This window comes from Cajanus cajan, chromosome 8, assembly GCF_000230855.2.
Source record: "Cajanus cajan strain Asha chromosome 8, NIPB_CcT2T_4, whole genome shotgun sequence".
Lineage (NCBI taxonomy): Eukaryota > Viridiplantae > Streptophyta > Magnoliopsida > Fabales > Fabaceae > Cajanus > Cajanus cajan.
In genome coordinates, this window is record NC_138524.1 from 41,474,070 (window position 1) to 41,487,375 (window position 13,306).

General features: G+C 39.9%; 1 protein-coding gene across 1 annotated transcript; it reads left to right on the forward strand.

Moving 5' to 3' along the window:
* Positions 1–2,174: 2,174 nt before the first annotated feature.
* On the forward strand, positions 2,175–12,931 carry LOC145950445 (uncharacterized). Its single transcript, XM_083061535.1, has 2 exons — positions 2,175–3,136; positions 12,682–12,931. Exons 1-2 carry the CDS (start codon positions 2,175–2,177, stop codon positions 12,929–12,931), a joined length of 1,212 nt encoding a protein of 403 aa, XP_082917661.1.
* Positions 12,932–13,306: the final 375 nt, after the last annotated feature.

Consider the following 13,306-nt stretch of genomic DNA (forward strand, 5'->3'; position numbering starts at 1 on the left):
TGTAAGTTAACGACCTTATGTGTTGATTTACAGCATCATTATACGCTTGCTTGATACGTATCTTTCATACATACGGAGAAACAATGCTCTTTATCTTGAATTTTCAAATTATATGTTACTCATTTAATTGTTAACAATTTATTACTTATTTTTAAAATTTAAGACGCTTTATTGATTTAATGTTTCTATTATCTTCTTTGATAGGTTGGCTGTATAACAAGATTGGTTCCACAAAAAGGTGTTCATCTTATTAAACATGCGATATTTCTAACATTGGAGTTGGGAGGACAATTTTTTCTACTTGGTTCAAGTCCAGTGCCACATATTCAGGTCGTATTTTCTTTCCTTGTGGCAGAAATTTATTGGTATTCTATTGTTTTTTAGAAAGAAGACAGATCAAACAATATAGAATACAAAGATAGTCATTAAAATGGCATCTCACGTGCAATATAGGTGTAATTCATTCTCAACCAAAAAAGAAAATAGCTTTTACATTGGCATATGTTTCAGTGAAATAAAATAATCACAACCGATTCTAATCACTTTGTTAGGAAAGCATAATTAAAAGAATGTATGACTGTTTACTATTCTGATAGCGTGTACCTAAAAGCTATTTTATATTTGCAAAGTAAGTTGTATTAATTAGTGTTCTGAATACTGGAACAACTGGATCGATTAGAAAACCAACGAATTTATTTAGTTTGGTCCAAATAAACCAGAAAACCAGCCTTGAAAAAAATCGATCAAAGGACTGAAAAACCTGTAAAAAAAACCAGTTCATAGTGGATCAAAGGACTGAACTGAGTTCTCAGTACAAGAAATAGTAGCATCCCAAAAAAACCATAGCCAGAAACACATCACATCCTATCTCACAACTCAAATTTAATACAACAAAACCCTTATAAAGAAAATTCATTCCCATCTCAAATAGCCATACAAGCTTCGATTCAATTCCTCGTTACATATATCACTGTTTAACATAAAAAAATTAAATGTTAATTATTACGATATTCTATAATATGTATGAGGTGTAGAAAAAAATCAAAAGTTAACTGAAAATGTTAATTGTTATGACATTCTATATGTATGAGGTGCTTAATATCTTGATGGGTATTTGTTCAGGGAGCAACATCATTCAAGACCTTCTCATTCTGAAGAACCTAGAGTGCGGGAGGATCGTCACGCTGATCGGTAAAATTTACTAAAATAAAAAAAAAAAAGAAATAGAATAAAAAATTATAAAAAAATATATGGCAGGTTTTTAGTTTATTTGGTTTGATAAAAAATTGCAATGAAATAATGTAACAAGTCATTTAGTTTAAATAAAATGAAAAAAAAGATTATAAATAAACATACTTGATTTATTATTTGAATCTTTGAAACACATGCACTTTTTTTTTCTCTATAATTCTTGTCTATTATATATTTAGTTTATGCACAGTGAACCTTAGTTTCTCATTTGAGATTAAATACAAATGATTAAATTTATTTAATCATTTATATTTAATCTAGAATTGTCTTGTTGGACAGTTTGGGATGAGTACTTTTCTTTATACTTGTTTGACACGTACAAGTTAAGTCTCATCTTAAATTTGATTAAATTTTGGTTTATTGCATTTTGTGTTGTTCTTTGAGTGCATATTTGATTGTGGTGTATATAATTTGTTGTCACCACTTTCATTTCATGTACTTAGAGACCAATTCAAAATGCTGTCAAAATTTTGTCAAGTTTAAGAAAATGGATTGTACTAGTACATATTGATCAAGTATAAAATAAAATCTTGAATGGGATAGGGTCACACCTTGTATAAAATAGTGAGATTGACATCCATGGTTTATCTTTTTGATAGAAAACATAACTTATGGATCGAAGTTGGTTATTGGATCGAAGTTGGATACGAGCACCACGCATAAGTGAGCAATATGAGACTGGAGTTGAATATTTTATTGAATATGTAATACATAATGGTATTGATGATATGAATGGAAAGTTTTTTTGTCCTTGTGTTAATTGTTGTAATGGGAGTCGTTTAGAACTTCATGTTATAAGGGAACATCTTCTATGTGACGGGTTTCTTAAGAATTATACACGTTGGATATGGCATGGTGAAAATATTGACATTCCAAATGTGTCAGCTGAAACTCAAACTCAAAATTTTACACAAGAGGTAGATATGGATGATTGGCTTGAGGAGATGATTCGTGATGTTGGTCCAGAATCATTCAAGAGAGCACATATGTATGAAACTTTATGCAGAGATTCAGAGAAGACGTTATATCCAAATTGCACAAAATTCACAAGATTGTCAGCGGTATTGAGATTGTTTAATTTGAAGGCGAGACATGGGTGGAGTGATAAAAGTTTCACAGAATTGTTAGAGTTGCTGAAAGAAATGCTTCCAGAAGGTAACACATTGCCTAGTCGTAACTACGAGGCAAAAAAAGTGTTGTGTCCCATGGGTTTAGAGTATAAGAAGATACATGCATGCCCAAATGATTGTATGTTATATCATGGTGAGTTTGAAGGCTTGCATGAATGTCCAAGGTGTGGGTTGTCACGATATAAAAAGAAGCAAGGTGATTTTGATTATGATATTAGCAGTAAGGGTCCTCCAGCGAAGGTTTTATGGTATTTGCCAATTGTTCCAAGATTGAAGCGTTTGTTTGCTAATGCAGATGATGCAAAGTTGATGAGATGGCATGAAGATGAGAGGAAATGTGATGGACAACTTAGGCATCCAGCAGATTGTTTGCAATGGAAAAAAATTAATTCTATGTTTCCAAATTTTGGTAAGGAGCCAAGAAATGTTAGGCTTGGACTAGCTACAGATGGAATGAATCCGTTTGGTAATTTAAGCACAAAGCATAGTTCATGGCCTGTTTTGTTGATAATTTACAACTTACCTCCATGGTTATGCATGAAACGCAAATATGTGATGTTATCTATGATGATTTCTGGTCCAAGGAAACCAGGAAATGACATTGATGTTTATTTAAGTCCGTTGGTCGAAGACTTAAAGATGTTGTGGGAGGAGGGAATTGATGTGTTTGATGGGTATTCAAGTGAATCATTCAAGTTGCATGCCATGTTGTTCTGCACAATCAATGACTTCGCAGCATATGGAAACTTGTGCGGGTATAGTGTTAAAGGGCATAAAGCTTGCCCTATTTGTGAAGAGGGAACTTGTTATCATCAATTTCATAATTGGTGTAGACCCCTAAAATTGTCCGGGTCGGAAATAAAGCTTGAAGACTCTCGAAGACTGAAGGAAGATCAGCCAGAAGGACTTCCAGAAGGCCCAAGGAGGGTTCTCTATAGGTTTAGAGGTCTTAGAGTAGCAAAAAAATAAGAAAGTGGAGGGAATGAAGCCCAATACGGCCTCCCAAGGGTTCAGTACGGCCGTATTGAAGTTTCTGAACTTCAATACGGCTGCACTGAACTCAATACGGCTGCACTGAACTTCAATACGGCCGTATTGAGGTTTTTGAACTCAATACGGCTGCACTGAACTTCAATACGGCCGTATTGAGGTTTTTGAACTTCAATACGGCCGTATTTAATTCAATACGGCCGTATTGTAGTTCAAAACTTCAATACGGACCGTATTGACCCCCAGAGACCGTATTGAGCCTCATCCCTATAAATATGATGTCAATGGGACGTCATTCTACACTTGGACACTGAGTTTTAACCCTCTTCTTGAGGATTCTGGGTTTTTTTGAGCAGTGCTCTGCCTAGAAATCACTCGGAGAGTTGATCCGACGAAGTTCTTGAGTCACGAGCCATTTGCTTGAGTCTCGAACCTAGTCGAAGGGAAATCCTCCGGATTTCCATAGTTAAAATTTTATAGGAGGGAGCGAGCGGTCTTGTAGAGGGAGGGAACGCCAAAACGCTTCCCAATTTCTGTCAAGAGATATAAGAAAGCACGCTTCAAAGGTTTATCTCTTTAAAGTCCCTTCTTTTACCGCTTTCTGTGTGTACATATTTAAACTGTCATCATGTAGATAGTTAATTTATAATTGCTTAGAATAAATAGGGGTAATTTAGTAATTTCACACTATTAATTTTAGAAATAATCTGTCATAGGGAACCCGAAAGGGGCGCTGTGGGGTGCTAACACCTTCCCCACGCGTAACCGACTCCCTTACCCGACTCTGGTTGTAATGGCCGAAGTCGATTTTTGAATCGATTGCCTTAAACTTCTTTTTCCAATGTTTTGAGTAAAACATTGGTGGCGACTCCATGAACCCTTCCTTTTTATGAAAACCACTAATCCATGGAGGGTCCCGCTTGGGATTAACATGGATTGGTGAGCCTTTTAATAAAATTGCTCGTTTGACGAGGTCTCAGTTTGAGAATAAGTCATTTTAGCATTCCATATTTTTAAACAAATAAAAGAGTCCAACCATCCTTCGCGAATGCCGAAAGCCCGTTTCGGGCCGGTGGCGACAGATGGCGACTCTGCTGGGGAAGCCTCGAGAGTCAGTACCATTTAGTGACAGATTATTTTTAACAAATAATAGTTAAAAATTACTTTATTACCCCTTACTTGTATGATAACATGATTTATTTTTGTGGCTTTAAATAACTGTTGTATGTTTAATTTCCGCAATTGTTTGAAATATAAATTGCACACAAACCTTTGCACACAACAGTTCCCTCTATACCCGGGGGCATGAGTGGTAATCCATAGGGAGTGGATGTTAGTACGGCCGGTTGTCGAATGGGTCTATAGGTGCCCGTAGACCGTTGTCGGAAAGCATCACTCAAGGTGATAACCATGAACTCAAGTCCGACAGTGCGTTGGAACTTTCCATCGACTTACGACGAGAGGAATTGGGTCCCTATAATGGGGGCACCTTGGGGGCCTTTGACCAAGTGAGAACAGTTAGAACCTCCTTGAATATGCACTTTTCTGCAGGAGACCCCTACCTCGTGATTCGCTCGTGACTGTTCGTGGATGAGTGAATTGTTTGTGTAAATGCTTATGTGCAATTGTTTGTGCATTAATAAATAACCTCGTGGTAAGGTCTAAGAATAAATCCCCATGCATGAAAATGTCATGACATGAGAGGAAAAACCAATGTGTGAAAATATAATAAAAGTGAGGAGCATGTGCATCATTACCAATAAGATATCATGCATCCTCATAAGCCATGCATTCTAGGTTCACCAATACCTCTTGACATGAGTAAAAGAGACCCATAATTATCGAGATTCTCCGTTGGGGAGGGATTATAAGTCAAGGAGGGTGGTAACATTCCGTTTTAAAAAGGCAGCGCCTTAAAAATGGAGGGTTATCAAGCTCATGTCAAGAGCGTATTCATCCCATAAATAAACTAATTAGATTAAAACATTCATTTTAGAAAGTGGCTGGTCATCTCTCTGTCCTCACACGCGCGCAGAAAATCAAGAAGATGGAAGCGCTGGAGGACCAAAATAAGAAGCTTACAGCCGAGCTCTCACAGCTCAAAGAACAAATGGCGCAAATGATGGAACTCATGCGTCATCATAATGTACATGAGTCTCACCACAGTGACCATGGGTCCCATCATGAGGAAGAGGAGGTGCATGAAGAAGAGCCTCCACACGCCATACCTATAGGGGCTGGAATTGTAATCAAAGAGCCCGAGGTTTCAAAGGAACAATTCCACGCCCTAGAGGATCGACTGAGGGCTATGGAGGGGCATGATTTCGATATTAAAGATGCCGCCGACATGTGCTTAGTGAGGGATATTCAATTTCCTCCTAAATTTAAAGTGCCAGATTTCCCGAGATACGTGGGATCGACTTGCCCCAAGAGTCATCTCACCATGTACTGCCGAAAGATGGCTGCATATGCCACAAACGAAAAGCTCGTGATCCACTGCTTCCAAGAGAGCTTGGCTGATACTGCGCTCAACTGGTATATGCAGCTAGATGGAAATCTAGTACACACATGGAGGCAGTTGGCCGACGCCTTTCTCAAGCGCTATAAATACAACATCGACCTAACACCCGATAGGTCAGATCTTCAAGCCTTGAGTAAGAAAAATGACGAATCTTTCAAGGCGTACGCCCAACGATGGAGGGAGTTGGCGGCACAGATAGAGCCCCTGCTGTCGGATAAGGAGACGGTGTCCTTATTCATAAACTCGTTGACCGGTCCCTATTATGACAAGATGATAGGGAACACGACAACACTCTTCTCGGACATCATCACCATCGGGGAGAGAGTGGAACAAGGACTTAAAAGTGGGAAGCTGGCTAAGCCTTCCCAATCATATGAAGCTAAGAAGGCCTTCGGGAAGAAGAAGGAGGGAGGAGTCAACACCATAAATATTTCTTCATCTTCTTCCACTTCGAAGTCGGGAAAGTCGCAATACAACCCTGTGAGGAAGTTTGATAAACTTCCGACCACATATAGCGACCTCCTGCCGAAGCTAGTAGAAGCGCGTCTTCTAGCTTATGTTCCACCGAGGAAATTTGATCCACCATACCCCGATTGGTACAAACCACAAGACAAATGTCTATACCATTCGGGGGCACCGGGGCATTCAACGGAGAATTGTAAAGTTCTCAAATATAAGGTCCAAGACCTTATTGATGTTGGGTGGGTCACCTTCGATTCGACAGCGCCCGACGTGAGCAAGAATCCTCTACCAAAGCAGGAATAGATAATGGCAAGCCACGATAGGGCCCCTTCATATTTTTCTTTTCTTTTAGGGACTCATGATCAGTACCCGAGATCATGAGAACCTTTTCATGTAAATAAGGGTTTTTGTACAGTTTTAATACATATCAATAAAGAGGCATTTTCACATTACTCTCTTTTTTTTGTTCTTTTCTCTCCTTCCTCATTAACATTAATAATTCTAAACCTAAACAGAACCAATAAAATAATTATGTCTGTAATTGTTCGCTCTGACCGAGATCCAAAGTTGAGGACGAATGGGTTGAGTTGGACAGTGATGAGGAGACCATTTCTCCAGATCTGCAAAGATTGCTAGATCAAGAAGCTCGTCAAGAGAAAATTGGAGACTGTGAATTTGGGGCATGGCCGAGAGATAAAAGAGGTCAACATTGGGACCCATATCAGTGATGAAATAAGGACACATGTTTCCGCTATGATTATAATAAAATCATTCTTCATTGCTTCTTTTCTTGCTTATAATAAAATTCTAAACCACATTATTTTTAACCCTGTTTGAATAAACACGAATGAGGTTAAAATCATCTTAATAATAATAAACCCGCATCATTTTTTATGTGGAAGTGTGTGTGACAACTTGGAGCACCTCCCTTGGCCTCGACAAGTGCCATCATGGATAAAAATAAATCCTTTAAAATAAAAGAAGCTCGGCAGAAAACCCAAAAAGGGGACTGCGCAAAAATAAGAGCAAAGAACCCGCTAGGAATCCCACGAAAGGGTGACCTAGGCAAAAGTTAGGGTTGCAAAAATAAACAAAAACAAAAGTCCGCTAAAACACCACAAAAGGGTGTTTTAGGCAAAAATAAGGACAATCAAAAAAATAAAAGAAATCCATGATGGTACCATGAGCCGAATTCGAATTCAAGAAAGGTTCAAGGGAAGCTATCCAAGTTGTCGAATCACAACACGACTTTTTAACTTCATAAGTGTTTAATCAAACAAGCCTAAACACATAAGCCTACCTTGGCCATCCATTCTTACAAAAATCATTTTTGAAAAATAAATCCCCTCTAAAACACAAACTTCAGAACAAAAATATCTTTCCTTTCTCTTCTCTCTTGTCCCAAAAGATTTTAGGATAATCTAGTGGAAGCATGGAGAAATAAATCATCACTGAAAATGGATCTAATCTGAATAATAAAATGGTGGAAGAACTGTGCCAAGAATTCAAGATCCAACACCATAACTCTTCCCCATATCGGCCGAAGATGAATGGGACAGTCAAGGCAACCAATAAGAACATCAAGAAAAAAGTGCAAAAGATGGTTGTCTTATTTAGAGACTGGCACGAGATGTTACCCTTCGCTCCTCATAGCTATAGGACTTCAGTACGTACATTTACAGGAGCTACTCCATTCTCCATCGTTCATGGGATGGAGGCAGTTCTACCCGTCGAAGTCGAGATACCTTCTTTAAGGGTAATTATGGAAGCAAAACTTTCCGAAGAAGAATAGGTTCAAAGCCGGTATGACCAGTTGAACCTCATTGAAGAAAAATGGCTGAACGCCATATGCCATGGTCAAGCCTATCAGAGGAAAATCAAAAAGGCTTTTGACAAGAAAAGTCCACCCTCGAGTCTACCATGAGGGAGAGTCGGTAATGAAGAAATTGCTACCAACTCGAAAGGACAAAATCGGAAAGTGGGCCCCAAATCACGGAGGACCATACGTGGTAAAACGAGCCTTCTCAGGAGGAGCATTGATCCTCACAGACATGGATAGAGAAGAACTTCGATACCCAGTCAACACTGACGTGGTAAAGAAGTACTATGCTTGAAGACGTTGCTTGCATAAGCCCGCTAGGATGAAAACCCGAAAAAGGGCATCCTAGGCAAAAGTTAGGGCAAAACAAAAAGCCCGCCAGTACAAGGGTACTAGGCAAAACAAAGGCAAAATTATCCCCGCTAGGATACGTCCTAGGCAAAAGTTAGGGGCAAAAGAATAAGATGTAAAAGCAAAGCAAGCAACGGTCACTTGAATCGAAAACCAAAAGGCGGTTCAAGTGATTATCTTCTAGAAGCGAGCGTCTTGCAGCATCTACGCTCCTGGCTCAGGCATCTCACCCGAAGCGATTAAGGGAACGGGAAGAGCGACAATTACAGATATAATTGTTTAAGCTAAAAATGTATATAGCCTACCCTGGCCAGCCATTCTTCAGAAATTCCCTTTGCAAATCTTTCTGTAAAAACATTTTTGAATATCAAATAAAATATCCATTTGTTTCTTTTCTCTCTTGACCATGTGATTATGCCTCTAAATTGGTCTTTCTAAAAAATTGTATGAAATTCCTTAATAATCGGTCAATAAAGAAAAATTGGAGGGGTTCCTATAAAATCCATAATCTCCTGCATAAAAGGCTCACAAAAATATTCCCTCACGTCGATGACAGAAATTCCTCCAAGAAAAGGAGGATAGGGAGAGCCATTCATTTTTCTAAAAAAAAAAAAAAAAAAAACATTAAATAATAAAACTTGCATTTGTGCATCACACACACACTAATTGCACATTCAAAGACCTTATCATGAGGCAATTGCATAAAATAGAAAAATAGAAAAATTGCTTGTGTATGACAGCAGTCAACAGAAAAGGCCAAAAAAAAAAGAAGACAAAAAGGCAAAAATACAGAAAAAGCCAAAAAATGACAAAAAAGGCAAAAAAAATACAGGAAAAGCCAAAAACGACAAAAAAGGCAAAAGATTTAGAAAATCAATCGCCTCGTACAAAATAACTGAGCCTGGAGAGGCTTGCCGAAATAATACTCTCAGAATAACTGAGCCTGGAGAGGCTTGCCGAAATAATACTCTCAGAATAACTGAGCCTGGAGAGGCTTGCCGAAATAATACTCGTACAGAATAATTGAGCCTGGAGAGGCTTGCCGAAATAATACTCTCAGAATAACTGAGCCTGGAGAGGCTTGCCGAAATAATACTCTCTCAGAATAACTGAGCCTGGAGAGGCTTGCCGAAAGAATACTCTCTTAGAATAATTGAGCCTGGAGAGGCTCACTGAAATAATACTCTTCTTCATCAAAGAATAATTGAGCCTGGAGAGGCTTGTCGAAATAATACTCCCCAGAGATATTTTAGCTTTCATTCTCGGGCCAAATTCCCCAGTGAAAGCTATCAAAACAAGATCAGCAAAATTCCCCAAAGGAAGCGTGATCATCCATCAAGAAAATTTGAGTCAAAAGACTTGAACTTCCTTAGTGGAAGATAGCTTTCCAACTCGAACGACGAGTGAAGCTAAGCCTGAAGAGGCTTTCTAAATAATACTCTGGGATACATGAGAACTTCAAATCCCCAGTCGCCTACACAAGAGGCACTCCTTCAAAAAAAAAAAAAAAAAAAAAAAAAAAAAAAAAATCAAAAATCAAAAATCCAAAAGATCAATAATCATTCCCCAAATGGAATCCGGCTCTCAGCCAATCATTGAACGTCAAGCTGATACGCCTAACAGAAGAGGCCAATCACAACCAATGACAAAATCCCCTAGCGGATAACAGCCTACACAGAGGCAATAAAACCAGAAAATCAAAAAGAGTCACCCGAATAAGGACAACCGGGATACTCCACTAACGTCAAAGGACGTTAGCCAAACATAAGGCATCGCTCAATTCAAGAAGAGCATCTGTGTCTACACCCCAAGGAAACAGAAATTCCCCATGGGTACCAACAATGCAATGCAAGTTGGGGCACAGGAACCTATGAATGACTGCACATCCCCTAGACGGATCCCTGCGTTATCCAGCCCTCAGCGGCACAAAATCAGAAAAACCGTCGAAGCAGCATCGTGGACTGTGAAGACAAAATCATCTCAAAGCCTAAGAGGCAATACTTAGCTACCCAGTTGTCGAGAGCACCGAGGTATGCACAAGCCTGGAGAGGCAATACTCAGCTACCCAGTTGTCGAGAGCACCGAGGTATGCATAAGCCTGGAGAGGCAATACTCAGCTACCCAGTTGTCGAGAGCACCGAGGTATGCACAAGCCTGGAGAGGCAATACTCAGCTACCCAGTTGTCGAGAGCACCGAGGTATGCACAAGCCTAAGAGGCAATACTCAGCTACCCAGTTGTCGAGAGCACCGAGGTATGCACAAGCCTGGAGAGGCAATACTCAGCTACCCAGTTGTCGAGAGCACCGAGGTATGCACAAGCCTGGAGAGGCAATACTCAGCTACCCAGTTGTCGAGAGCACCGAGGTATGCACAAGCCTGGAGAGGCAATACTCAGCTACCCAGATGTCCAGAGCACCGAGGTATGCACAAGCCTGGAGAGGCAATACTCAGCTACCCAGATGTCCAGAGCACCGAGGTATGCACAAGCCTGGAGAGGCAATACTCAGCTACCCAGATGTCCAGAGCACCGAGGTATGCACAAGCCTGGAGAGGCAATACTCAGCTACCCAGATGTCCAGAGCACCGAGGTATGCAATGAGCCTGGAGAGGCGACGACTAATACTCACCCTGAAGAGGGCAAACTCAACCTGGAGAGGCTACTCAACAATTTTCCACCGGAAGACGCTACAAGTCAGAAGGTTGGCACATCACCCGGACAATTGGGTCAACTCCTTTACTTGTCAGCCGGTACACCAAAAGGCCGTCCGACTAAGTAAAGGGGGGGCAGCTGTAGACCCCTAAAATTGTCCGGGTCGGAAATAAAGCTTGAAGACTCTCGAAGACTGAAGGAAGATCAGCCAGAAGGACTTCCAGAAGGCCCAAGGAGGGTTCTCTATAGGTTTAGAGGTCTTAGAGTAGCAAAAAAATAAGAAAGTGGAGGGAATGAAGCCCAATACGGCCTCCCAAGGGTTCAGTACGGCCGTATTGAAGTTTCTGAACTTCAATACGGCTGCACTGAACTCAATACGGCTGCACTGAACTTCAATACGGCCGTATTGAGGTTTTTGAACTCAATACGGCTGCACTGAACTTCAATACGGCCGTATTGAGGTTTTTGAACTTCAATACGGCCGTATTTAATTCAATACGGCCGTATTGTAGTTCAAAACTTCAATACGGACCGTATTGACCCCCAGAGACCGTATTGAGCCTCATCCCTATAAATATGATGTCAATGGGACGTCATTCTACACTTGGACACTGAGTTTTAACCCTCTTCTTGAGGATTCTGGGTTTTTTTGAGCAGTGCTCTGCCTAGAAATCACTCGGAGAGTTGATCCGACGAAGTTCTTGAGTCACGAGCCATTTGCTTGAGTCTCGAACCTAGTCGAAGGGAAATCCTCCGGATTTCCATAGTTAAAATTTTATAGGAGGGAGCGAGCGGTCTTGTAGAGGGAGGGAACGCCAAAACGCTTCCCAATTTCTGTCAAGAGATATAAGAAAGCACGCTTCAAAGGTTTATCTCTTTAAAGTCCCTTCTTTTACCGCTTTCTGTGTGTACATATTTAAACTGTCATCATGTAGATAGTTAATTTATAATTGCTTAGAATAAATAGGGGTAATTTAGTAATTTCACACTATTAATTTTAGAAATAATCTGTCATAGGGAACCCGAAAGGGGCGCTGTGGGGTGCTAACACCTTCCCCACGCGTAACCGACTCCCTTACCCGACTCTGGTTGTAATGGCCGAAGTCGATTTTTGAATCGATTGCCTTAAACTTCTTTTTCCAATGTTTTGAGTAAAACATTGGTGGCGACTCCATGAACCCTTCCTTTTTATGAAAACCACTAATCCATGGAGGGTCCCGCTTGGGATTAACATGGATTGGTGAGCCTTTTAATAAAATTGCTCGTTTGACGAGGTCTCAGTTTGAGAATAAGTCATTTTAGCAATCCATATTTTTAAACAAATAAAAGAGTCCAACCATCCTTCGCGAATGCCGAAAGCCCGTTTCGGGCCGGTGGCGACAATTGGAAGAAGACAGTTTACCTTGGCCATCGAAGGTTTCTTAAACCTAACCATCCATATCGAAGGTTAAAGAAAGCTTTTAATGGATATCAAGAATATGACATTGCTCCTACTGTATTAACTAGTGATGAAGTTTATGAACGAGTGAAAAATTTAAATGTGGTACTTGGTAAGACTAAAAAACAGTCAAAAGATACAAACATATGGAAGAAGAAGTCGATATTATTTGATCTTCCATATTGGAAGGTTCTTGATGTTAGACATTGCATTGATTTCATGCATGTTGAGAAAAATGTATGTGATAGTGTAATCGGCACGCTTCTCAATATTCAGGGCAAGACAAAAGATGGGCTCAACTCCCGTCTAGATTTGTAACTCATGGGGATACGACAACAATTATATCCACAATCTAAGGGTAAGAGGACATATTTGCCCCCAGCATGTCACACTTTGTCAAAAAAGGAGAAAACAAGTTTTTGTGAGTGTTTACATGGTGTCAAAGTGCCGCACGGTTACTCTTCCAATGTAAAAAGTCTAGTATCAATGAAAGATTTGAAATTAGTTGGCTTGAAGTCTCCCGATTGTCATGTACTGATGCAACAATTTCTTCCTATCGCTATACGCGATGTTTTACCTAAAAATGTGAGACAAGTCATAACTAGGCTTTGCTTATTTTTCAATGGCATATGCAACAAAGTAATTGATCCTCAGAAGTTGGATGAACTAGAAGATGAAGCTGTTCTAATATTG